General features: G+C 39.8%; 2 protein-coding genes across 10 annotated transcripts in view; both read left to right on the plus strand.

Annotated features, from left to right (window-relative positions):
- Positions 1-6480, plus strand: part of nfat5b (nuclear factor of activated T cells 5b) — a 38526-nt gene extending 32046 nt beyond the window's left edge. For 5 of the 7 annotated variants that reach the window (XM_088334454.1, XM_088334459.1, XM_088334457.1 and 2 more), the window contains 5 exons: positions 980-1112; positions 1262-1330; positions 2519-2607; positions 2688-4329; positions 4974-6480. In XM_088334454.1, coding sequence (XP_088190580.1) covers positions 980-1112; positions 1262-1330; positions 2519-2607; positions 2688-4329; positions 4974-5209 — 2169 coding nt within the window. In that variant the 3' untranslated portion in view covers positions 5210-6480. The remainder of the gene's footprint in view (positions 1-979; positions 1113-1261; positions 1331-2518; positions 2608-2687; positions 4330-4973) is intronic. The other 2 variants (XM_088334456.1, XM_088334455.1) reach the window with 2 other exon arrangements.
- A 4514-nt stretch (positions 6481-10994) lies between these two features.
- Positions 10995-27990, plus strand: kars1 (lysyl-tRNA synthetase 1). 3 transcript variants are annotated; one of them, XM_088334461.1, is made up of 15 exons: positions 10995-11112; positions 12901-13066; positions 14704-14851; positions 14939-15104; positions 15202-15295; positions 15918-16104; positions 16723-16848; positions 16928-17047; positions 17201-17363; positions 17593-17766; positions 17842-17927; positions 19319-19404; positions 19490-19616; positions 20827-20970; positions 27345-27990. In XM_088334461.1, the coding sequence occupies exons 1-15, from the start codon at positions 11091-11093 to the stop codon at positions 27417-27419; spliced, it is 1884 nt and encodes a 627-aa protein (XP_088190587.1). In that variant the 5' UTR covers positions 10995-11090; the 3' UTR covers positions 27420-27990. The 3 variants fall into 3 exon arrangements, with proteins under 3 accessions (XP_088190587.1, XP_088190589.1, XP_088190588.1); XM_088334463.1 differs by lacking the exon at positions 12901-13066 and having other exon boundaries at positions 11000-11112; XM_088334462.1 differs by lacking the exons at positions 10995-11112; positions 12901-13066 and adding an exon at positions 11262-11423.
- The last annotated feature ends 8 nt before the right edge of the window (positions 27991-27998 follow it).

The raw sequence follows: 27998 nt of genomic DNA on the forward strand, positions 1-27998 counted from the left end.
TAATCATCTTGAATGGCTGCTGGTTCAAAGGTTTGAGTGCTTTCTTTGTATTGTGACCTAATTCCCCAGTCTTGGAGGTGTATTTCAACACTTAGGTTTGACCTTTACTCTTGTAAACAAAGCGGTCCTAAAGAACAAAATGAACAAATCCTTCGTCATTTACTGCTTAACAGCTTTTATTTAACGAGATAATTCCTTTGGGATAAAAATACCATAGTTTTCAGTTAACAAACATTAACACGCATGGTGAAAATAACTAATTCAAAGATAAACAAAAACAACATGGAATTCATAGAAATAGTATTACATACCCTGTACAAAATATTTTTAACAAACATTTAATTTTCCGATGATTATATTTGTAATGTAACAAAACTGACAGCTTAAAATAGGCCTAAAAATATTGCAATTTTATTTACATGAGGCTTTGTATGGGTCATTCCCCATTATTCGAATTTTTATCGACTTTTTTTAAAGTAAAAAAAACTGTTTAAGCTTAGAGACAAATTCATGTTCAAATAGCTCAGACAATAAGAATGACTATTTAAGAAAAACTGTATTAAATATTCACGAGAAACAAAAATATTTATTTATATTCTCATCAATTAAACTATTTTCTTTTTTTAACGATTCGACTTTTGATCGGACAAATATAATGGAGGCTTCCAAATATGTTACTGCTCAAGCTATGTCAATTGGATTGTGTAGTACGACAGTAAAGAATGTCCTCAGATTTGGTGACAGACCTTAAAAATATTTCCCGGTTGTTAAATAAGGTTCTTCTCCCTTACGGCAAAATGATTTTATCATGTTCAGTAATGGTGTAAATAATCAGCCGTGCTGTTAGAAAATGCTTTCGAAAATACACTTGTATAAGATACCAATACATTGATCATATGCTAAATATATATATATATATATATATAGATATATATATAATATTTATTCATGTATGTTTTATTTCATGTTGTGCACGTAGAATCATTTGATAGTGAAGGTTCCACCTTACCGGAACCAAAGCATTACCTCTGCTGTGTGTGTGGGTGTCTACGTGGTGACCAACGCTGGGAGATCCCACGATGTTCAATCATTCACTTACAATCCAGATTCGGGTAATTTTTGGTTTTATTTTTTTTCTCTCAATAATATGCTACATGTGATTTTCCAATGTAATTCAGCTGATCCGAAAAGATGTAACAAAATGTACCTTTTGAGCTCACGGTGCACTTTTTTAATCTTGTTTAAACGCCTTCTGTTGCAGCAAAAGCTGAACTTTTTGTGAAGAAAGAGGCATCCTCTCCTGTGAAGGCGTGTCCATTTGACGATCGAAGTAGAGACAATTCATTTTTAAATGTTTTATCAAAGTTTTTATGGAAACTTTCCCAAGTAATGCATTTTTAACGGTTGTTGTTTTGCAACACTGGCCTATAGATGGAGACTTACGAAAAATACATTCATCCTACAAATTGGCATACATTTTATAGTTTTGAGAATTAAATTTAATTGATGTCTAGAAAATCTCTCTTGAATAAAATCAAATGGCCTGATGTGTTGAAAATGAGAGTTTGCCATCAAGTAAGCTAGTGGTGAGACTGTTGTTCATGCATAACTGAGTTCTGCAGTGGTTAAAAAAAGAACACTAAATGCGGATGTTTTGTATTTGGGGATTAGAACTGTAAAGTAAAAGTCAGCCAAAAGGTTTTTTAGACAATATTACATTTTATTGGACCCTGCTTGTTGAAACATGCCATTTTGTGTTCGAATAATGAGTGATCCCACCTGTTTTCATTCATATCCGTCCATCCATCCATCCATTCACTATCTGCACTGCCTATCCTCAGTAGGGTCGCGGGGGTGCTGGAGCCCATCCCAGCTATCTTTGGGCAGTGGGCAGGGGACTCCCTGAACTGGTTGCCAGCCAGTCGAAGGTCACACAGACAGACAACCCACTCGCTCATTCACACCTGGGGACAATTTGGACCGGCCAATCCACCTGACATGCATGTTTTCGGAATGTGGGAGGAAACCGGAGTGCCCGAAAAAACCCATGCAAGCATGGGGAGAACATGCAAACTCCACACAGGAAGGTTCAATCTCATGACCTCAGAACTGTGTGGCACACGCACTAACCACTGCGCTGCCGTGCATTCATATCTGTGTTGAGGGATAATGACATCAGTGTTGCTTGGATTTCACTTAATGACAGATCATGTCTCTGCTTCAAAAAGAAGGTGAACCGTGATTGGTTGTTTATTGAGCCTGAGCAAATTTCGATGTCATTATCTTTCGATACAAACTTGCAAAATGTCCCCCCCCAGCGAAAGATGAATGCAGGAGATTTTTTCCTAGTTCATTTTCAACAAATGCACTGTTAATCAAAATACCATGTTTAGACAAGTGGAGGTTCATATAACGTATTATTGTTAGGAAATACATTTGGTTGAATTCCTCTTTAAGAAAACAATAAAGTAGGTAAATACCAATTGATAGTTAAGATTCCCTAAACATTTTGTTACAGTTCTGATGTCTCATATGTTGCCCCAAGTGAAGAAAGAAGATGTCACTCCAATGGAAGTCAACAACCTCCAAACTTCTGGAGTTTACAAGGTCATTTTAGTCTTAAGATTTTTTTTCCAAAATATGCTATAACCTCATTTTAATGTTCTGCTCATTTGTTCTGCCCACAGACAATGGAACTGTGTCCACCCCAGCAGAACCCAGACCTGTCTACAAGCCATTTAGATCACAGAGAATTTTCGAAACCATTGACACAGTGCTCAAGTAAACCCGAGAAAATTGAGGCTCCAGTTTTCAAAAATACAGAGTCCCTAACTTTAATCCAATCAAGAGTAAGTCATGGGCAAGATAGGCAAGTGAACAACCCTGGATCCTCAATGAGACCATGTGGTGATCTTGGCCCTCAGCAGCAAATGCCTATGTTCCCTCCCGATGAAGTCGCACAGTTGGAGGAGGCGGTTAGACAACTGAAACCTGAAGCGTTTAGTAACTTACCACATCAGACCGACAACTCAATGGCCAACCAGCAGCACCATATGCAGCACCAACAGAACCAAAGCCAGCAACTTCATCAGCAGCAGTTCCAGCAACAACAGCAGCACCAGCAGAAGCAGGTGTTGGACCTGCAACAGCAGTTATTCCAATCACAAATTCAAATGCGGTGTAGCAATGTGGAGCAACAAGGTTCCTCGCAAAGTGCTCTTCAGTCCCAGGGCTCACTTTTCCAACAGTCTCCACAACAACAGCAGCAGCAGACGCCTCTCTTCCAGCAGACAACTAATCTGCTCTCCATTCAGACCAACTTCCTCCAGCAGTCACCTTCACACCCCTCACCAACAGGTTTCCACAACGCTAGTCCTTTAGCTGAAACGCGCGATCCTCAAGCAGGTCTGTTTCATAACCAAAACAACTCGCACACTCCAGAGCAGGTTCAGGCAGTGCTCTTTCAGAACCCTATGGCGGCTCTCCCCTCTCCGGACCAGCAACCTTCAACCCCAAGCCTTTTTCTCCCCCAGACGTCTCTACCTGGTCAGCTTCCAACCAGTAGTAGCCAACAGCAGCAATTGGCCTTTCTCAGTGCGTTGCAACCATCAGCCCCTGAACAACAATCAGTGTTCCAGGCGGGTCAAAGTCAATCTCGTGTCTCTCCGATTCAGCAAGGCGCGCAAATGGAGCAACAGCAGCCGCCACAGACTCAGCCCCTCTCTCAGCCAAATCAGCAGCATTGTTTGTTTCAGAACATCTCCCAGCATCCGCCTGCAAACACGCTGTCTTCAACACAACAGCAGTCAGGACTTCTGTTCTGTAACAATTCCCTGCCCAACCCGGACCAGACTTCAAACATGCTTTTCAGCAATCAGGGCCAGATTCCTCCCTTGACCAGCAGCAGTCTAGTTTCCCAAGAGCCCCAGAATGCTTCCCTGCTTTTCTCACAGGCTAGCATGGTGACAGTAAACCAGCAGGTTCACTCTGAGCCCATGGCCATAGGGAACCCTACTGATGCACGCCAGCAAGTGCTGTTTCAAGGTCAGCAACCCATGCAACTCGGACATACCACAAGCAATGGGCAGGAGCAGTCCGTGGGGCTCTTCATGCCTCAGCAGAACATGGCATCCATGCAAGGCACAATGTCTCAGGAGCTCACTCAGTCAGCTTTGTTTGCTTCACCAAATGGTGTGGCCAACCTCCAGACAACCACCTCGTCTCCTGTTCAGCAGCCAGACACGCTCTTTCAATCTGCAGTCGGTGGGACCATCAATCAGCCCAGTCAGCCTCAACAACCGGGGTTATTCATTTTCGGAATTCAGAATGGTGAGTGATTTGATAGCTGAAAGAATGAAGTTCAGATTTACTAATTCTCGCCCACATTTTTAACAATTTTCCTAAAGTATTTTTTTTTTTTGATGAGCTAGACAAAATGCTTCAATTTAATTTTCCAACAATTTTCTATGGATATATATTTGGCAAATCTTTGCGCTTGAAGAAATTGCATATATCTTCATGGTTTGATATCAGCACAATCATTCATTCCTTTTAAAACTTTTGAAACTGTTTTTTTCAACTACTCAAAACATTGATCCTAGCCAAATGCCCTTTATGCCATCACCTTCAACACTCTGATTTAACACTACCTTCTGTAAATTATAACATAACCTTGGAAATTTCACTAGCCTCTTCACCATAGTTATTGTCATGTCTCGGGACATATTGGGCTAAAATGTGGCCTAGTCATGTTGAAACATGTAAAATTTGATATATTTGTGAATCACTCATGTAAAAAAGTAGCGGTTTCACAGACTGTCGCATTGTAGGGATTCATTCGTGATTTTATGCACAGTCATGTTTATTTGATTCTGACTTCATAGAGGAGGAGTCAAAATATAAATCGCAAACATTTCAATTCACTTTCCCGCCCTACGAATGTTTTTGAACCAAACCTGTTGTCCACTCCACAGAATGCGGTCAGCTGATGAGTGCGCAAGGAGAAACACTTTCTGATCAGATCATAGCAATCAGCCAGTCTGGGCAAGACCAAAGAGAGAGCGAGGCCCGCATTCAGTCACTGTTCAGCCAGTCACTGTCACAGTCAGTGACAACACAGAATGGCTCCAAAACCTCCCACAACATGGAGAAGCTTGATAACCCTCTGAGCAGCCAGAATCTGGGCACCTGCGTAACTCGTTCGTACTAATTTCCAGAGATGTGCATAGATGATCTTTTGTATTTTCCTCATTATATTATCATTTGTGCAAAATATTAGATTGTAGATAGATTGAGGGAAGAAAATCGTGTTCCCTTTCAGTGTCTGATTTTATCTCAAAATATTTTTTTTTGCCAACACCTCAATGTTTACAATATGGAAACTAGAGGGGCAAAGAAAACTAAAACTTAATGTATTGAAATGTGCATCCCTCTGAATGTTTCAAGGACAGCGAAGTGGAGGAAAGTTTAAACAGGGTGTGCTAAAATTGTAATGGAAAGCGCCGCTGGTTGAATGGTGCATTGAAGATTTATGGAGTGATTATCGTATTTCGAACGTGTTGGTGAACACATTGCCCTTAGCAGTACTCGAGATCTCATATTGAGCCAAATATTGCACATCCTGGAGTTTTGACACTATTACAGCTTGATTTGTGCCCCAGGAGGTTTGAGAAGTGCACAATAATTAGGCGTTAGTTTTTATGCATATTGGGCTTTATTTAAAAACAAATCAACTAGTTTCATTAAATTAAGTAAATCATTTTTATTTTACTTTGACTAAAATATTTTAACAACTTGTAAAATTCCTCACTCAGCCTGGTTACGATCATGTTTCAAAAATTGGTATTAGTCAAAGATCACTGAGTGTTGAGACAAGTTAGCAGCATTTGAAGCTAAAGTGTTTCAATGGATGTAGCGTAATAGTTCTATTACACTGTGCATTCCTTGGGTACAAATAACTGCATGGAAATGGGTTAGAAAATGTCATTTGTCTTTCGGAGTCATACTGCTGGACTGATTCGGCGTCAGGTACGCATAAGTAAGGAATGTTGTGGTTCTGAAGCTTGTTTTGGCTGAAATGTTTTTTGAAAATATATTGTTTTTATTTTATTTTGGCATCCAATCTAAGGTAGGACTTTCCAGTCTCAATATTTGACTTTGGTTTTGAATCTCAAAACTCTAGCCTGCACTTTTTCACAATTTTTAGGTTTAGCCTCCCCCCAAAACTTCTAGAGCTAGTGGGGGAAGGCACTGTTCTTGTACCAACCAAATTGTTAGGCTTAATCGATTGGGCATAAAAATGTATTTATATAAACATTTAATTTTAGACCAATTTCTTTACATCATTTTAAATTATAGCATTTGAACAGGTTTGTGTCGTTTATACTGTTCGAATCCTTTTCCATGCTTGATAGGAATATTTTTCCATAAACTGAAATGGAATATATTTATTGTATGAAGTCTTGTTTGTAGGGAACTGGCATTCTTCGGTTAGTAGTTTTTATTGACTGGCTTTGTAGCATCCCAATGGATGGCCAGTTTTATGGCCTGTTAACTGCTTCCATTTAATATTTAAAAATTTGAATTGCAACACAATATTTTATTTGACATTTTTATCCTGCTGTTTTGTTTTCAGTTTAAATGTTTAATGGGCTGGTCTCTGACAAAGTATTTCACAATTGTTGAATTTTCTTGTTTTTGAAGTGCAGTTTGTATAAATTGCTGTGTTCCCAAGCTAGTTTGGAAAATGCACCCGCAAAATGGAGATCTTTCGATTGCTAGTAGAAATAGTAAAATGTAACCTTTACTGTGATTCATGGCGTAACGATATCTTCCTTCCAGCAGGACATTAGTTACTCCAGAAGGACACCTGACAGCTCCATGCTATTGGCTCTCTTTAAACATGTGAAATTGAAAATCTCTATTGTTTAATATTTATGGGTCTATTTTTTTTTGTCATTCGTATAGTACATTAGTTTGGTGTATGTATTTATTTTTTAGGTTTAGATCTTTTCAACTGTGACTGAGGGTAATCCTGTTTGGTTTGGTGCCCACTTCTGCTGATCCTAATTTCAAAACATCTATTTACACACAAAAAATATTAATCAAGGACTGTACTTTAAAATCTTTATGTAAGTAAACTATACACTCCAAGCCATTTGGAAGCAAATGACAGCATATTGCATGTATTATTTTTCAAGATTATACTAGCAGCTTTCAGTATTATGACAAGTACATAAATATAAAATGCCAGAGTAACATAAATACTCATTGTGATTGTACAGAATGTTTGCAAGCATCTCACTGGCGAAGGGTAATTACTTGAATATGGGACAAAAAGAATTAGGTTCTGGTTATTTGATTTCAATAGAACTAGGTGTTTGTTTTAGTATTTTAAGGATAATTTGCTCAAGCCTCTCTTCAAAATACTACTTGAAATAGAGTGGTGCCTTGCGAAACAAAATGATGGCAGTCAAAAGCAGCACTCAAATAGTTCCCAAGCTGAAAACTGAAACCGATGTAGTTTTTGCACTCCCAGTTGAGAATTACTGTCAAATTGTAAAGTATAAAATTTGTTATTGGAATGTAAAAGCAACCCTCTTTGCAGAATTTGCCTTTTAGTCTAGCTATCTAAATCTTATTGCTAAAAAATGACTGGGGTAGAAAGGTTTTCTGTCATCATTCTCTGTGCTAGCTTTATCCTCTGCAAAGATTCATATATCTTAGTTCTATACTGATAAACATGAGGGGGTGAGACATCACAATAAACAGTTCAATAATACTGTAACACGAGTGCAGTTTTTCCTCATACAAATAGATGGGAAATCTATGAGAAAGCAATAGTATATCATTTGGTAAACATGATTTGCAGTTTGAGAATTTTCGAATATGATTTTAAATGTAGAACAAATGACGTGTATCGCTAGGCATCACTTCTATACACTGCATTAAATGTGCATGTCGTTTGTTTAACATCCAGTTTATTTCCTGATGTTGCGACATTGCAAACCAAAACACTTTAAATATACTAAGAAATGCTCTACAGCAGAAATCGTATTGATGAATTTCTTTTAGAAAAGTCTGTCATGCACCTATCCCATTTTTACTGAAGCTTTCAAAGCATTTGTGGGTACACGGATGCACACGTTTTCTGAAAGTGCCATGCACCAAAACTGTAAATGTAGATCCGTTAAGTTCTATGAATGTATATTTTTCTATTTAACCTTTAAATTTGTATCCATGAGGTGAACCAAAATGTTTTTTTTCCCACTCTGTCATTTACGCTTGATGAGCTTTTTCTTTGATTGGCTTAATCGTTTTGTTGCTTTTGTGCTGTGTTGTGAGTTACTGGGACCAATGTATTTTTATTTTTTAGGATGATTAATCACATTTCATTGATAATTTAAAAGCATTTCTTGCAGAAGAATTATTTGTTCTGAAGCTGAAAGCTTTAAAGCACCATTGAAGCAATCCAGCTATTCATGATTTATAGTCCAGCAAATAAGTGATTTTCTTTTTCTTTAGGGTTTTAAAGCATGTGAACAACTGTCATGTTTTAACTGGGGGGAAGGCAACACCTGTATGTTCAGCCTTTTTTGGGATTCATTTTTTTCTGTATACCGGCTGCTATCTGTATTAAACATATACAAAACATATCATTTTATTCTGGCATTTCTTTACTGTTAAAAATGCATTGTTATTAAAAAGAGGAGACGGAGGCATGTAGAGGATGAACATGTCTTTGAAATATACCTTGTCATACTGGCGGCTGAGTTGTTGGCGCGTCAGTGGCATAGTTCTCAGGTCATGGGACAAAACCCAGCTACCAGTTTCCCAGTGCGGAGTTTGCATGTTCTCCCCAAGCCTGCGTAGATTTCCTTCTGCCACATACCTAAAAAAAACATGCATGTCAGGTTAATTGGCTAGTCCAAATTATTCCTATGGGTGAATGTGCAAGTGAGTTGTCTGTTTCTGTCTGGCAACCAGTTCATGGTGTCCCTTGCCCACTGCTTGAAGATAGCTGGGATGGGCTCCAGCACCTCACGACCTTAACTGTTCAAAAATGTCTTTGTTTTGATTACAGTTTTAGTAGTCCATCTATCTCTACCCTGGTCATATCCCTCGAAGGGGGTGACCGAAAGCAAGACAAACGCATCAAAAAAATATATATATATATTTGACCACGCGAACCTAAACACCCGAACAAGTTAAGCACCTTGGCACCTAAGTTGGTCATGCTTTTGTCCCTCCAGATGAAACGGGACACAAGAAAGCAGCTATGTCACTCGGGTCAGGGTGACACAACACACTTTAGTTCAACAGCAGAGCCCGACAGCTTTCACTGGTTTACCCCTGCAGCATCATACAAGTGCCCTGCACATCCCTTAGAACGCGTCCAAACATCCCACTATCCTTACACAACACCTCTCCACTCATTCCTATCATCAACAAGAGCTCTAGCTTCCACTACGTTTAGACCTCTTTCCTCTAGTGCACTCATAACACCATGCATCCACGTCAATTGCGGCCTTCCTCCTGGTCTCCTTCCATTTATTTCTGCTCTACAGATCCTCTGCAACATTTGCTCCTCATCCATCGTCTCTGTGTCCAAACCAACCGAGTACTCTCATCCACACACTTGCTCAGTTCCACTGCTACTCCAGTTCAGTTCACCCAAAACCTTGCTTCCTTAATTCACTCTCTGCAATACCTTGCACTACATTCCACTAGCTGCAGCCACATCACAACCCAAGTACCTAAAGCTTTCAGCTTCTTACAGCACCTGTCCATTCAAACTTATTTCCAACGCGATGCCCACGCCATCTCGTGAGCACTTCATCACCTTACTCCTCCCAACATTTACACATAACTTACACTTATCACGCACTCTTCCAAACTCCATTACCAACTTTCTCAAATTTTCCTCAGTTTTAGTAATCAATATCACTTAAGTCAGCACCTTTGCTTAGAAGTTTCCCCTTTTCAACCCACCTAAATTATATTTTGGTATATTTTGTATTATACATTTTTTAGAAATATGAATTTCTTCCACACTTTTATAAACTATTTTTATTATTAACAACAGAGAAGGGTGAATATTGATACATGGCATATGCCAGGGATATCAAATTCCGTTAGGCTCCTGGACTGTATCCAGACTTTCTGTTCTCTGGAGGGCTGGGTCAGTAAAACAATTTTAACAGAATTTAATGGCGGGCCAGATTGAATCGTCTAACATGCCGTATGTTTTACATGACTGGACTGGTATCAGCCGATATCAGCCTGTTTCAAATAATTAGAATCTGTAACGGAAGACAATGCTAGTTTTGCATTTCCTCTAGTGGCCCTTTGACAATCAGGGACTAGAAGTAATATTACTAATAAAATGATATTAAGTAAATTCAATATTCAAGAAAAAATGTTGGCATGTAAGGAAATTAATTTAAAAAGGTAGTATTTCTTTCAAGGCAATTCTATAAACTTGTGGTATCAGTAGGACTACATGGTGTCAGTATCTATGACTAATACTGTTTGGACATAAAATGTTGGTATATACGCTTATTTTTTTTAACTTGGTCTGTTGTCATTAACATTTTTGTATAAACAAGGTGAACATTTGTTTGAATACATGGGAACTTTGATTTAAGAAAAAACTATTATCAACTGTATACAGGATATACATTGATAAATATTAACTCTAAAAGTAAACATGCTTCAGATTAATGAGAGATGTCGAGTAGGTAGATATTCATCACCTATTTTCGGTAAACGGAGAACTTTTATTACAACATCAATGGAGTCAACAAAATTAGGGGATAATGGGAGTAGTATTTGTAAATCAAATTGCAGAACAATTACAGAAATGTATAATTGAATGAGCAGAGGCAAAACAAACCCAAACCATGAATTAAATGATAAACACAAAAAAGGCAAGAGGGTGCACATTCAAATATTGATAGTTATCATAGTATTTCAAACATCTGGCAGTCCCATAATGCATCACAGGGTGATCACTGTTGATCGCTTCTGCGCATGCTCAGATCCTTCAACACCCAACACAGGAACCATCATGGCTGACGTGACAGCGGCGGATGGCGATAAACTCAGCAAAAAGTGAGTTTTCTCCGGTTTACGATTACTCTTAACACATATTGTGATCATGTCCTCGTTTTATCCGTGTTTGCATACATAAAGAAATAAAGTAACGCCAACAGACATAGTAATATCTATGGACAGAAGCGAAACACGTTTTCCGTACGAAGGCATGCTTTTGGCATGCATTTCCCAAAATTTTGTGAGATTTTGCCACTGGGAAATGTAGTTCTTCAATTTAAGCCTTACTTAAGGTGATGGCGTGTTTTGTGAATGACAAGAACTACAAGTTCCATATTGTACGAGAGAAAGGTCGTCCACACATTATCCGGGTAACATTGGCTTTCCTTGTCAAATTAACTTTTGTGCATCGTTATATTAAAAAATTAAAGTATTTGTATAAAGACCAGGGTAATTAAGTATCACGTGTTGTATTGGTGTTTGAATTTACATATTTTTCGACCTTCCTTTGATATGCCAGCAAAAGTCTAGGTACGTGCTTGCTATATCTGTAAAAAAATTTTAGGGCGTGAACGCTACTTAGTCACTCACTGTACTGTTTTTTGTTTAGAAGAATAGAAGACTGGAATTTACTTTTATTGTCATTCTTTGTAACCATGCACACAGAACGAAATGTCGATACACCTGACCCGTACAGTTAAACTGTAGCGAGCCGATGCAGCCGGACTTCAAAGCATCCAACGCTACATGCAAAGTCTAAGTGCTGCACATAGAACAAGGATTTTTTTTTATACGTTAACACTATTTGTTAATAATTGTCAATTAATCAATAATAACGCCCGACATTGTATGCAAGACAAAAACAAAACACTTACATCTTGAATGCACATTCTCAGTACATCTCTGAATTTTGCCAATTATTACACGGTATATTTTAAATTAAGCCCTCCAATGGTCGCACCAAAATCTGATGCTGAAACAATGGAAATTCTCCATGGCAATTGGCAACTCTGTTGAAGAGTCCTTTACCAAGACACTGTAACCCTTTGCAGGGTCCCTGTTTGACCTTGTAGCGTTTTACTTGGCATGGCACAAGCCAAAACATATTCTTAGTACATCACCAAATATCGCCAATTATTGAATATTTTATCTTTGATTAGGTCTTTACTGAATGGTCACATCATTATCTGATGGTTATGAACAGGAAATCCTCCATGGCAATTGAAAATCACCAAGACCCCCTCTGCTCCCTGTTTGACCTGGCAGCGCTTTGCTTGGAAGCTACACGTGTATGTGTTTGTTAAATGTGACACCGGATAAAGCACCTAAAGCACACCGTCCACAGAGTAGAAAGTGAATAAAGTCATATTACCATTTCCCGTTTTCAAATACTCAAATGATTTATTCCGTTGAATATATTTTTTTCTTATATATTGTTAAAAATTTAATTTTAATTTTCCAAAGGCTCTTAATATTTGTAAGTTCCTTTCAAAACATCAAACTATTTGTAAATCTCCTTTCATCTTCTTCCTTATGTAACATAACTGTAATACATATTAACCACAGTAAGGTAAGGCCTAATTGTAGGAAAGGGTTGGAGCAAGTCATTACAGAACAATTAATTTAGTGTAAAATTAAAGTCAATAAATGTTAATGTTGTTGTATTGTGTAACTACACATTTGTGGGATCTCAAATATAAATACAACTACCGTATATTACTAAAATAGCATATGATCCTTATATTCAATCACATATAAATAAAGGGAGCCTGGGCATGCCACTATGAAAATGACTTCGCTTCCTTTAAGCTTTGTTTGTATTTTCTTTATATATATCTTTTTTCCTAGATTGCTCTTCTGACTGGTGGGTCAGTATGCTTTGCCTGGTCAGGGCAGTCAGGCAGCAGCTGTGCCAAGCCTCTCAAGTCAGGGGACAGTGGTATAAACATGCTCCTCCTTGCACTACTGCAGTGCCAGCCCAAATTTGTGGAAACCGTTGGAGAGGTGACAAAAGGTTGGTGCCTTTTCTTTTCGAGAGAGTACCAACCAACCTTTTGTCACCAGGGTAAATGTGGGCACCTTTCTCATTTAGGCGGTGTATCATTGTGGATCATGAAAGAAATGTGATCAATAGCAATAAGAAACATGTTTAATACGTTTGCCTTAATTTCTGTATTCTGCATGCTGGAGTAGAGCCTCAAGTATGTTCTTAGGTTTCTACCACAAATACAGACAGTGCCCTACTTAATAAACGAGATAGGTTCCGGACAATCGTTCGTTAGATTAATCTGTCTGTAAGTTGTGACAGTGCTATATTTTGTATGTTTATGGTTTATATAAGTATGTTTAAGGCTTGTATAAGTAACCTGTATTGTTTTGTACTGAAAAATGAAATAATATTCTCTACAAAGATAAATAAAGTTAAACTTAACTTGCTTTTGCAAGATGGGCTTCAAGAGTTAGGCTACATCATCCTCCGGGGTAAAAAAAAAAGTGGCCAAAAAAGCGATCCATTTTCTCAACAGCATCATGCTTCCATATTCCACCTTCATTTCAAAAGAAGCGTCTCGCCTCTTCTTTCCACTTTACACCAACCATATTGAATGGATGCTCGAGATATTAAACAATAAAAATGTCAAAGTTCTTAGCGCGCTGGAGATACAGTACAGAATGTTTACACATGAAGTAGGAAAGGGGAAGTGGATTTTTTTCTTCTGGGTGGATGCTGGGTAACCTCTCACAGTGCCACACACCAGTAGTGGCGGAAAGAAGCACTACTGTACTGTCCTGTAGTCTAAAAAAAAGTGCACACAATACAACATTTTTCGTAAGTCGAATGGTCGTAAGTAGGGCAGCGTCTGTACAAGCAGATTGGAAATTCTGAACACAATACCTAGTTTTGAGTTAAAATGATTGTTTTTTTTGTTTTTTTTTTCCTGAGGCATCATGTAACAATCAGTTCTGCTAGCTCATTGCAGGGTGTTACGTTCCAATCTTAGTTTAAATGTATTGCCAATCCAAACTAAAAAAATAATGAAGATTGTGCGAAAAATAGCAAAATATATACAAACGTAGGCAGGAATATTATACACCTTTGTTTTTACTTAATGGACAAAATCGTCAAACATTATAACACAATGAAGCAATACAGAATGCAATAGGATTTAATGTCAACCTATGACTGCCATAACAAAATTGCCCAGCATTACTCGAATGCACAATTTCCGTATGCTTTGCAAAAAAGAAGAAAGATCTTAATTTTTCTCCCTGGTACTGTGTTACTGTCTGCTAATTTGCCTTGGTGGCCGAAGGGTGCAGACCTCAAACAATGACAAATAAAATTCTGACACGCATAATGTTTGACCACGATGCACCAGAGAAATTGCCATATCCAATATTTTCTAAAATACTTGTTACTTTTTGTAAGGCTTTTGGCAACATATTAAGACTATTAAAATTGTTTGTCCTATTGTACGTCAAAAGGATGAGCTGTATTCTTTTTTTTAAATGGCAACTGGTTTATGGTACGTCATGCTATCTTATTTTATACCATTGTATAAAAGGTTATCTGCTGTAAACTACCCCTAACTATCTTTGAGCTTGTGTAGCTTATATGACCAGTGGCTTCTTTTTATCTTAATATCTTATCAGTGAACTGAAAAGGAGGCTGAAAGCTGAGAAAAAAGCTGTGGAGAAAGAAGCCAAAGTCAAAGAACAACTGCAGCAAAAGAAGGAATCTAATAACTGCGCCGCATTGGACATCGGCTCTGCCGTGGACGAGGAAACGCTCGACCCAAATGTGAGATTTTTGTACGAACGCCTGGCTTCTCCCCTTTTTTGACTGAACAGTAGAACACAAATATTGTTATTTTCTGCTTTTAAATAGCAATACTACAAGATTCGCACCCAGGCCATTGAGGAGCTCAAGGGGACTGCTGAGGACCCATATCCACACAAGTACCATGTCGACTTGTCACTCACAGAGTATATTGAGAAATACAGTAATCTACAGCCAGGGGAGCAGCTAAAGGACGTTGTTCTCAATGTTTCAGGTATTTTAATGCTGGACTGTATTTCTATTTGAGAGAGTAGTGTAAAATATTTAAAATGGAAAAGGCTTTGTTTTTTGTTATGTTTTTTGATTTGCAGGCCGAATTCACGCAAAACGGGCATCTGGTGCCAAGTTGCTATTCTACGATATGCGTGGCGAAGGCACCAAGTTGCAAGTCATGGCAAACTCGGGGTACTGAAAGATTGTACTTGAAATTTGTGGATTTGTTTTCGAACAAATTCACTCCCACGCATTACCCAAACTACGTTATCTCACTGCTATCTGTTTCTGTCTGATTGTGAGTGATGATATCTTTAGTAATTGGAATAGTGTTTAATGACAGTTTACACTTTACTTTCCATAGTAAAGTATTTATCATTAGAACATAGACATTGTTATCTCAGACGTTATCTCACAAAAATGCAGACAAGATTTATTTTGGATTTTTTCTTCTGACGAGACAATGAATTCAGTAATTAATTGATCAAAATGTAATTATCATTTTTATTGTTCTAACCCACCATTTCAACGTTAGCATTATTGGTTGGCAAACAAATGACACTAAATTTGAGCTGTCACAAAAGGCCCACACTAAAATGCATACGTTGCACAGACCTACCAGTATCAAAATTCTTATAAACAAGCTAGGTGATTACAAAATTCCCCATTTGGCAAGTCTTTGGAGTTCTTGTGTCAGAGCAAGACTGATCTTGTCTCATTAAGAATTATAGCCGGCGTTTTATGGAGTTCCAGAAGTTTTCAAACTAAAGAAGGCAAAAATCATTGATTTTGCATGTTATTTCACCATTGTCAGGAACTATATGTCTGAAAAAGACTTTGTGGTCATCAACAACAAGCTCAGGCGCGGTGATATCATCGGTGTCCGTGGAAATCCCGGGAAGACTAAAAAGGGGGAGCTGTCCATCATCCCCATTGAGATGACTCTGCTTTCGCCTTGTCTCCACATGCTGCCTCACCTCCACTTTGGACTCAAAGACAAGGTAATAAGGGCTGCTATAAACACACTTAGATGTTTGATTGCGGCCTTCCTAGGATCCCTGTCCTGCACATTGTGAAATACAGTGTAACCTTGAATAATGTTTGCCACGTTTAACTAATTACAAAGGTTTTTTTTTTTTTCTTTCGACAAAATGTTTTACCGCGTAGAAATGGATATCGAATAGAATGTGAAGTTATCGACACTTAAATGAAAAGCACTGTTAACATGAAACTCATTGTCACGTTTTTTGTTTGTTTTTTGACCAAGTAATTTGTATAATGTTTTGAAAAATAATTTTTAATAATTTTCGATTAATTCAAGCATGAAAACAGAGATTTCACGTTATTGATTTTGCTCAAATTATGTGCTTTGGAAATTATTTTTTTAGTTTTTACAACATGTCTATTTCTGCTTGAAGTAACCAAAAACTTAATAGTATAATGGAGTCTTAGTTTATCACTTTTAAGGTTTTGATAAAGAGATGACTCATAAAACAAAATCACCAAGAAAGAGATGACTCATAAAATAAACATCATTAAATTCTTAAATTGTGGCTAAAAAAAGTCCCCCTGACCTAAAAATGGGATTTTTTCGTTTTTTTCTCATTTCTTTCTTAAAGGAAACACGATTTCGCCAGCGTTACCTGGATCTTATCTTAAATGATTACGTGCGGCAGAAGTTTATAACACGGGCCAAAATCATCACGTACCTGCGCAACTTCTTGGACCAACTGGGATTTTTAGAAGTAAGTGCTTCACACAAACTAACCACCTATCACTTGGAAACCATTTTCCTCCTACTACAGTTTTCTTACCTTTTTTAAGATTGAGACTCCAATGATGAACCTTATTCCTGGTGGAGCAGTGGCCCGTCCGTTTATTACTTATCACAATGAGCTGGATATGAGCTTGTACATGAGGATTGCTCCTGAGCTATACCACAAGGTAAAATGGTATTCTTGAGGGAAACGATATCAAAGTCAAAGTCATTATGTTGTTTTTATTGGCGCCCTATGGCATCCAATGCCCTTTGAATAATATCTTGCTTATTTTTCTTTTCGACCTCTTTTCATTGTGCACTGTGCATTCACCCTGCAGATGCTTGTTGTTGGTGGGATAGACCGCGTTTACGAGGTTGGTCGTCAGTTCAGGAATGAAGGCATCGATCTCACACACAACCCGGAGTTCACCACTTGTGAATTCTACATGGCCTACGCTGACTACCACGACTTGATGGACATCACAGAAAAACTTCTGTCTGGTACTTAGAAAAATTGCTTGTACAAGGTGATAAAAATATCATATATATATATATATATATATATATATGTTTTTTTTTTTTAATGAGTTACAGCTCTATGGGAGTTTTTTAAGTGGTAACAATGTTGCGCGTTGTAACTGTTGGACAATATTTTTACCGCCTTTATAATCAGCACTCCCGTATTGCTGTCTGGTCAACGACCAGGATACATATGTTGTTTGCCTTTCAGGTATGGTGAAACACATCATGGGAGGATACAAAGTTACCTACCATCCTGATGGCCCAGAGGGGGAAGCTTTTGAGATTGACTTTACACCACCTTTTAGAAGAGTGAGCATGACACATGATCTTGAGAAGCAGATGGGAGTGAAATTTCCTCCTCCAGACACTTATGACAGCGATGGTATGAAAATGACTGTGTCTGGGTCAAATGCCAAAAGAATAATGTCCTTATGCATTTCTTCCCTTTTCTCTTCAGAAACACGTAAATTCTTTGATGACCTATGTGCACAGAAGGGAGTTGAATGTCCCCCACCCAGGACAACAGCCCGCCTACTTGACAAGGTACTTTATTTATTTATTTAAAATCGTGGGGCTCCGAGAGTTGTGGGTCTGGTTTGCCTCCACTACAATTTTGGGAGAAATGGCGCTCTCATTGGCAGAGAGTGCACTTGGTTTTGAAGAAGTTGAGTATACTAAGCATTAACGCTTTGCACATAGCACAGAGAATGAAGTAGACACAATTGGTTTAGCTGACCCTCAATTAACACGATGGTAAAAGAGCGGACGAGAAGACTGGTGGAGAGGTGAATATAAAGAGACTGACTAAAGTCTACTCCAGAAAGACAAGCCTAGGAAATATCACAAATCGTATGTAGTACTCAACTTCACTTTGAGGAATGTCCGGTGTTCTTACTGTGTCTATAAATGTTGACAGCGGAGAGCATGTAGAAATAAATGGAGGCGTCACTAAGAGACAATACAACACAATTATTCTGATAGGCGGCTTGAGTTTTTGTCAGCAAAAATGTGCCGAACAAGGGCGTGGATATGGTGCGGACGTAGGCAACATGTCCCCACCTATATTAAGCATTGTTATGTCCCCACCAATGTTATCACTTTAAAAAAAGATCAATTGATCGATAAACGCCTCAGTCAATTAGCAGCACAGAAAGGGTTTAATCACATACTCTGTTGAAGTTCTGACACATAGCACCAAAGTATTGGCTGTGCCTTTCTCCTGTTACGCCTAAGACTTGTTTTTTATGACCTGGTCCCGACAAATGCCAATCCTAAACCTACGTCTTTGAGGCCGAATATTGCCAGCAATCATCCTGCTTGGTGACTCCTACTTCAGTAAACCAGCAAGTGTTGTTGACATCATATAATTGAGCAGGAGCTTAGAGTCGCGATGTTCTCCTTCGAGCCCCGCTTCGGAAAGCTGTGTATTGTTTTTCTTAGGTCAACTGCTTTTTTTAAACATTGTGCTCTTGAGTTTATTTTAATGATCGGTTTGATTGCATTATGATTTTTATCCTATTTTAATTTTCAGTTACATGTAGTTTGATATGGTCAGTCGAGTCATGTTTATTTGTATAGCCCTTAATCACAAAGAGTCTCAAAAGGCTGTACATACCACATTATTGTTGCAAACCACAGACTGTTTAAGGATTTGTTTAATTTTTTTTAATTTTATGGTGCACTTTAAATATTTTCTATTAAAGCTATTATTTGTTGTAAGTTGGTCCATATTTATTTTTTCATTGTTATACGTTATTAACGATATAATGTTATGTAGAGATTTACAATTGTATTGAACAATTATACCAATTTTAGTCAGAGGGGCGTTGGGTGAAAAGTTTTCTTTCTAGGGGTCGGGTGCGTGTCATAACATAAAGTTAAGCACTGATTTATAATAATAGATGTCACTACAACCACTTTGATTTTTTTTACAGCTTGTGGGAGATTTCCTGGAGGTCACCTGTATCAGCCCAACATTTATCTGCGATCACCCGCAAATCATGAGCCCCTTGGCCAAATGGTGAGTGGAAACATTTTGTTTGAAATCTGTTCTGATTTGTTTCAAAGTGCTCTTGCCTTATAATCAAATTGCTCCTTTCAAATAGGCATCGATCAGAGAAAGGCCTTACAGAGCGCTTTGAGCTCTTTGTTATGAAGAAAGAAATCTGCAATGCCTACACAGAGTTGAATGACCCAGTTAGACAGAGGGAGCTTTTTGAACAGCAAGCCAAGGTGCGTAACGGACTTTGTCCGATCATGTGTTGGGATTATTTAAAGGCAGAGGTTGGAACATTCTACTAAATTCAACTTTGTTGAAAAAATCGGCAGACTGACACAATGTTGTGATTAAAGGTTGCTCTTACAAACTATTGCAGTCTTTTTTGGAGCTCTTTTATTTAACTATTGTCAGTTCAAAATTTGTGTATGCATTCATCCCAAAAGACTCAAAGGTTGACATTGTTCTAATAAAATACAGGCTGCGATGGATTGGAAGGATTCAGTGTGTGTTACAGTTTCTGCAAAAGGTGGTTCTAACTTAAAAATATAGTCATAAAAGTGCATATTTCATATGAAACACTGCTCTAATTTGGCAACTGGAGACGTGGGTCATCCTCCAAGCCAACGCAATAGTTTGTCAGTGCATAATGTTCTGACACTAAACAGTGCAAATTTGAAGACCTTAATTGATAGCAATTTAAAAGCCCTTTTAAGCAAACAATCAACCCAACTAAATATCCATCCATCCATTATCTGCACCGCCTATTCTCAGTAGGGTCGCGGGGGTGCTAAAGCCCATCCCAGTTATCTTCCGTCATTTGGCAGGGGACACCCTGAACCGGTTGCCAGCCAGTCGCAGGGCACACAGAGACAAGACAATGTACTCGCTCATTTACACGTAGGGCCAGTTAACCTAACATGGATGTTTTTGGAATGTGGGAGAAAACCAGAGTGCCCGCAGGAAACCCACGCAAGCACGGAAAGAACATGCGAACCTCGCACTGGAAGGATGATAGCTGGTTTTGAGCACATGACCTCAGAAATACAGCTAAACAGCATGGAAAAAAGACTTATCAAATTCCAACTTGAGCAAAAGGGATAAATATAAAATGTTATTTTTGGATGCCGAGCTGTGATTTTCAATGGGTTTGATGGCTGTACTCTAAAATCAGTCTGAATGTGCATGATGATGCTTAGTCCATGTTGAGGCCTTTCATTTCCTAAGAGAGACTGTGGCCCTTTTCCACATCGCTGCCAATTGGTGCATGCAGTGATTTTAGTAGGAAAGTCTCAGTTATCATGGCATAATTTGAGTGGAAAGTAGTTTTCCTCTGTTGAGCCCTTGGCTAAAGAATTAGGAGTCCCTTTGTGTTAAACAATTAAGAAATTGTGAAAAGATTTTACTGTACCTGGCCGAAAATGTGAACAGTACAGTTTTTTTCAGGCCAAAGCCGAGGGTGACGATGAGGCCATGTTTATCGACGAGACCTTCTGCACGGCACTGGAATACGGTCTGCCACCGACCGCCGGCTGGGGAATGGGCATCGACCGCCTCACCATGTTCCTGACAGATTCTAATAACATAAAGGTAACGTCATCTAGAATCTAATTGCATGGCCACATGTTGAAGAATAGTGTAGGAATAAAAATCCTTCACCTATCGGCAAAATTCGATGTTTAGAAGTCAATATGGGTGACCTACATGAATTGTGTAGAGCCAGGAAAAGAACTATGTTTCTGACCTAGTGCTGAGGAATACTGTGCCCCCTGGGATTCAATCTGCTACCTAAGTGGAACTGGTTAAATCAAGGGTAAAACAACCTTATATTCTGTAGCTTATGAATTACCTAAATTTCATGTTAAGTCAGTTGATTATTTGTTGATGTTCTTGCAACATCCATTCCAGCCTGATCATCTTGGAAGGGGGCTTACCTCATTTTGGGGCCCCATCTCAAGGTTTCCTTATTTCCTTATGCTGAGGTTTTTGTTTTTTTTCCTTTCCCCCGTGTAAGTTTAATATCAGGGGATGGTGTAATAATAGTCTGTCGTCTTTGCAGCCCTTTGATTCTGTGATTAAGGGCTATACAAATATACATGACTTGACTTGAGTGGCCGGGAGAAGCATCAAACAATTACCTGCAGTTTTAAATATGTCTACTGGATGTCACCAAAGTGCCACTCCCAAAGCTGAATTTGCTGGCTACCATCCACAAAACATTGAACTCGATTTTTTTTTTAACTCAAAATAATTGTCACGGACCTCCTGTTTAAGGAAATACAAAATAAAATAAAAATGAGTACCTGGGTGTCTTTACAGAAGTTTAAAGAATATCTAGCTCCCTACTGTAATAGATATATCATCTAACATTGAAGTTCCCATATTCAAGTCGACATTTTAATTTAAAAAAAAGAAAAGAAAAAAAGCAGAAAGAATTTCAACTCGTTACGACAAATATTTAACTTGTTCAGTCCCAGACGTTTCTCTCAAATGGGAAGTGCTTGTGCCAGCCATATTTTTACAGATTTTTAAGGCCTACATTAAATTCAGCTTTGTAGCCAAATAGACGCTTGAAACCAGATCTTTAATCGGGAAAAAAGAAGAATGCGTCTAGTATTAACCAATTTTTAGCAATCAACAGTTGAACATTGCTAAGTTTCTTGAAAATACTCGTTTCCCCAAAAACTTCTGAGAAAGAAACAGGTTTTTGTGGGAGGATAAATTTCAAGCCAAAGGGATGGTTCTTTTTTTGTACTTTATATATTTTGTGATACACCCAATATCGAAACAATACTTTCCGTAAAAACAAAGGCAATTTGCTTTATGGTTGGTACGGGTTTTTGAAATCATTGAAAATGTTTGAATTTTGATTTTGTGTTTTCAAGGTTAGTAATATCCTTGAATGGCAAGAATTTCAGGCACTTTGCTTTATGTGATGTTTTTCAGCAGTCTGACTCGACAGACCACGCATTAAGGGGAAAAATACAATAAAATCGGCTTCAAAATGACGCTGATGCTATTGCATTGCTTTCTATGGCATTGTCGTTTGAAGCGTCATCTTTCCCTGGTGAATTAGGAAAGGTGCATCATAACAGTTAAATCACACCAAAATGCCAATGCTGTGGCTCTGCTGACGGCAATGCAACAAAAGGCAAAGCTGATTGCCTCCTTTCAAAATCTAAAAGAACGGCAAAAGAATAACAGGAAAAAAAACAAAAAAATAAAGGAACGGATTTATGCACATTATAGAGTCCTAAACAATTTGGCTTTTGGTCTTACCTTGATGTTCGGTTAAGTTATGTTTGTTTACCTACCTTCTGGTAATAAGGACTCCTCCTTGATCTACTACCTTATCGTGGTGGAGGAGTTTGTGTGTCCCAATGATCCTAGGAGCTATGTTGACTGTTGTTTGTGCTTATGCACCAAATAGCAGTTCAGAGTACCCACCCTTCTTGGATTCCTTATAATAATAATAATAATAATAATTTCCTTTGTATTGTCATTCTTTGTAACAATGTACACAGAACGAAATGTCGATACACCTGACCCGTTGTAGAGGGTGTGCTTGAGAGCACGCCCCCTGGGGACTCCTACGTACTGCTGGGAGACTTCAACGCTCACGTGGGTAATGACAGTGAGACCTGGAGGGGCATGATTGGGAAGAACGGGCCCCCCTAACCTGAACCCGAGTGGTGTTTCGTTATTGAACTTCTGTGCCCGTCATGGTTTGTCCATAACGAACACCATGTTCAGACATAAGGGTGTCCATATGTGCACTTGGCACCAGGATACTCTAGGCCGTAGTTCGATGATCGACTTTGTCGTCGTTTCGTCGGACCTGCGGCCGCATGTTCTGGACACTCAGGTGAAGAGAGTGGCGGAGCTGTCAACTGATCACCACCTCGTGGTGAGTTGGCTTTGATGGTGGGGGAAGATGCCTTTTCCCATGTCCCGAGGGAGGTGGGGGACATTGAGTCCGAGTGGACCATGTTCCGCGCCTCCATTGTCGAAGCGGCTGATCGGAGCTGTGGCCGTAAGGTAGTCGGTGCCTGCCGTGGCGCAAAAATCTCAGACCCGTTGGTGGTCACCGGCGGTGAGGGATGCCGTCAAGCTGAAGAAAGAGTCTTATCTGGCCTTCCTGGCCTGTGGGACTCTGGAAGCAGCTGGCAGGTATCGGCTGGCCAAGCGGAATGCGGCTTCGGCGGTTGCCGAGGCAAAAACTCGGGCATGGGAGGAGTTTGGCGAGGCCATGGAAGCCGACTTCCGAACGGCTTCGAGGAAATTCTGGTCCACCATCCGATGTCTTAGGGGGGAAGCGGTGTGCCATCGACACTGTGTTTAGTGCCGATGGGGCTCTGCTGCCCTCGACCCGGGACGTTGTGAATCGGTAGGCGGAGTACTCCGAAGACCTCGTCAATCCCACCGACACGTCTTCCTATGGGGAAGCAGAGCTGGAGGACTCTGAGTTGGGCTCTCGCATCTCTGGGGTTGAAGTCACCGAGGTGGTCAAAAAGCTCCTCGGTGGCAGGGCCCCAGGGGTCGATGAGATCATTAAGGCTCTGGATGTTGTGGGCGTGTCATGGTTGACACGCTTCTGCAACATCGCGTGGACATCGGGGACAGTGCCTCTGGCCTGGCAGACTGGGGTGGTGGTTCCCCTCTTTAAGAAGGTTTAAGAAGAGTGTTCCAACTACAGGGGAATCACACTTCTCAGCCTCTCTGGTAAGGCCTATTCAGGGGTACTGGAGAGGAGGGTCTGCCAGGAGGTTGAATCTCGGATTCAGGAGGAACAGTGTGGTTTTCGTCCTGGCCGTGGAACACTGGACCAGCTCTACACACTCTGCAGGGTCTATGAGGGTGCATGGGAGTTTGCCTGTCCGGTCTACATGTGTTTTGTGGACTTGGAGAAGGCATTCGATCGTGTTCTTCGGGAGGCCCTGTGGGGGGTGCTTCGAGAGTATGGGGTACCGCACAGTCTTATCCGGGCTGTGCGGTCCCTGTATGCCCGGTGCCAGAGTCTGGTCCGCATTGCCGGCAGTAAGTCGGATTCGTTCCCGGTGAGGGTTGGACTCCGCCAGTGCTGCCCTATGTCACCGATTCTGTTCATAACTTTTATGGACGGAATTTCTAGGTGCAGCCTTGGCGAGGATGGTGTCCGGTTTGGGGGCCTCAGCATTGCGTCACTGCTTTTTGCAGATGACGTGGTGCTGTTGGCTCCCTCAGGCCGTGATCTTCAGCTCTCGCTGGAGCGATTCGCAGCTGAGTGAAGCGGCCGGGATGGGGATCAGCACCTCCAAGTCAGAGACCAGGATACTCAGTCAGAAAAGGGTGGCATGCTCCCTCCGGGTTGGGGAGGAGATCTTGCCCCAATTGGAGGAGTTTAAGTATCTTGGGGTCTTGTTCACGAGTGAGGGTTGCATGGAACGGGAGATCGACAGACGGGTCGGTGCAGCGTCTGCCGTCATTCGGACCCTGTACCGGTCTGTCGTTGTGAAGAGGGAGCTGAGCCGAAAGGCAAAGCTCTCGATCTACCGGTCGATCTACGTTCCTACCCTCACCTATGGTCATGAACTTAGGGTCATGACCGAAAGAACACGATCCCGGATACAAGTGGCCGAAATGAGTTTCCTCTGCAGGGTTTCTGGATTCTCCCTTAGAGATAAGGGGGAGAATCTCAGTCATCTGGGAGGACATTGCTCCTCCGCATTGAGAGGAGCCAGTTGAGGTGGCTCGGGCATCTGATAAGGATGCCTCCTGGACGCCTCCCTCGGGAGGTGTTCCGGGTATGTCCCACCGGCAGGAGTACCCGGGGGCGACCCAGGACACGCTGGAGAGACTATGTCTCTCGGCTGGCTTGGGGATAGACGTCTGGGCTTCCCTTCTAAGGTTGCTGCCCCCGCGACGCGACCTCGGATAAGCGGAAGAAAATGGATGGATGGATGTTAATATGGAACGGTTTTGTTAAAAAATATGTCGATGTTGTTGAGTAAGTGTTAATTTGAAAGTGTGAATTTCTATCACATAATGCAATGAACAAGAACAAACTGGGCTTGAATAAATCAATAGCTCCACAGTTTGACCTCGTCGAGTGCGGTCTGTAATAATAACAAGAACAATTGAGACAACATGAACCAAAAAGAGACAACAGCAAACACTTATGAAATGAGGCCTAGTTTCATTTTTTTATGCTCCATTCAGCTGCTTAATATTTAGCTTAAGGTCTATGACATTTCCTGGTTCTTTTTTCTAGAGGCAGCACTTAATAGCCTCAAACAACAGGGCTATGGGTTGATTCACAACACATTTCCTATTTTAATGTTACTGGAAAAAAAAAGTCTGCCTTGAAAGTGCTTGAATTTGGAGATGAAAAAATGTGTACAAACCCCTATGCCAGCAAAATAAAATTTTATTGCAAGAACACCAAACTTTTGCATGAACTTTGCAAGACCTTTTCAGCCCCTGAAGGTATCACATGATTTGGGTCATCATGGCGATGGGGGACATGCATGAAACTGCCCCAAGGATTATGATGGGATCTTGTCCTCCTTCTTACAGAGAATAAAGGTTTCAGTCGTTAAACTTTCTGTCTGTACATATATTTTTGTTTTGTGCACCACATGGTATATTGGGCCACCAACACACTGCTATACGGTGGACACATGAAACAAAACATAGCATGTGTTATCAGGGCGGCATTACCATCGGAGGTAGAGCGCTCGTCTTGGGATCAAGAGATCGCAGGTTTGATTCCCGGCTCCTCCGTGTTATATGTCGAGGTCTGAATCCCTAATGCCTCCGATAGCAGGTAGTTGCCTTGCATGGCTGACACTGCTATCGGTTAGTTAGTGTGTAAAAGGGTTAGTGTAAAGCACATTGTAAAGCGCTTAGGGAGGTCTTCATTGACTTGAAAAGCGCTATATAAAATGCAGATTAGATTATCTGACAAACATCTGGGTACAGGAAGCAAGAATAGGAAGTGGGGGGTTCCTTGATGTGTGGACAACGATATATTCAAAGCCACTCATGCCATGTAGTTGTTATTTATTGTACTAAAATAATTCCCAGAGTCTTAAAACTTACTGATGAGCTGCGCCAAAGCCGTTTGAATAGTTTAAAAAAAAAGCACATTTTTACATTTTGGAGAACGTCATTGCACTGAATGAGTTAAGAGTGTTTGTATGCGTTTTTTTTGTCATTTCCAGTCTGCTTGAGTTTCCCTTAGTCAAAAAAACTAGCGGAAATAAATTTGAATGTTGTTTTTCTTTTTTGTCTACAAATAAAGATTAAATCTTGGTGAAGGAAATAATATTGATATTAATATTTTCATAACGAAAGGTTCCATTCCTGATTTATCATTTATGAGCCTCTGAAAAGACCTGCTCTCTTTCAGGACTTTTTATGCCATTCATTTACTAGTTCACCCTTCACGAGAATACAAAATATTAAAGTGCATGGATATAAACCCATTTTCCACACAATTTACAGTAGAAATGTCTGATGTACCTCTGGAGATAATCTTAGCCTGGTTGTTAGGCTGGTCTGGAGCAGGCTAGCTGTAAGGAATATAACACCATGGTAACTCAGCCAAGCTAAATTTAACCTGCTTGCATGCAACCAACTTTAGGCTAAATTCAGCCAGAATAAAAAACGTATCCAGGCGTAATCCTTTATCTTAGTTTCATGCAATAGCCCCAAGGTTTTTGTGTGTGAGGTGCCTCCTGCAAAACTGAAACATGGTGTACATTGAAAGAGCTTAATATTTTATGTACTAGTACATTGTACAACCGATCACACCTTTTTAACCAACGACCTTTCATACCTGATAGTGAGAATTTTTGCATAATTTTAGAGCAACCGGAATGTCAAGATTCATATAACCGCTCTGATTAAAATCTGTCTTCTTGATCAGATGTTAAATAGATCATATTTCGTATCAAAAATGTTCCTATTTTTGTTTTTAATAGGAGGTGTTGCTCTTCCCGGCCATGAAGCCCGATGACAACAAAACCAGTGTTCCTCCTGAGGGCACCTCTGTGTAATGTACTGTACCCTCCCATCCTTGGACGGTGCTGGAGAAGCATTTATGTCAGTGGCCCATGTGAGATCTGTGAGGTTTTTTACTTGAATAATGTCCAAAAGGGTAAAAAATGGTGTCAAAGGCTCAGTTGCTGAATTTGTGGAGCAGATTGTCCATGTTTTTGCTAGGCTAACAGTTATTAAAAAACACTGTTTCATTTGAATATTTTCTACGAATTCTATAATTGTTTTTGGGGTCCTGCCAGTCTATCAAAAGACACATTATACATTGTCAACGAGACAGCAATTGACTTATCAGTGTGTCACACATCTTTTAGCATTTTGCGAACCATTACTCAATATTTCAGGTAATAATCCTGGAGTCTTTTAAATTGTCAAATGTTCCTCTAGTCTGAATCGTCTGTATTTAAAATCTGGAGTTGACGCACATTTAAATGTAACTGAGGCGCCGGTAATGGTATGTATCATCACGATACCTTCATCTCTTCCATCATGTCTTGCTTTTGTTTGTCCATGACAATCTCAAATTCAGCTTTTCCGCTGCACCTAAATAAAATGCTTATGAAATGCCAATACGTCTC

Source organism: Urocampus carinirostris, chromosome 4 (genome assembly GCF_059441175.1).
Source record: "Urocampus carinirostris isolate Australia breed hairy pipefish chromosome 4, RoL_Ucar_1.0, whole genome shotgun sequence".
Lineage (NCBI taxonomy): Eukaryota > Metazoa > Chordata > Actinopteri > Syngnathiformes > Syngnathidae > Urocampus > Urocampus carinirostris.

Coding starts and splice junctions, on each gene's coding strand:
- kars1 (XM_088334461.1), top strand. CDS start 11,091: ATGGCGATAAACTCAGCAAAAA. Junction 15,296..15,917: donor CAAGTCATGGCAAACTCGGG/GTACTGAAAGAT, acceptor CACCATTGTCAG/GAACTATATGTCTGAAAAAG. Junction 17,928..19,318: donor CAGCCCGCCTACTTGACAAG/GTACTTTATTTA, acceptor TTTTTTTTACAG/CTTGTGGGAGATTTCCTGGA.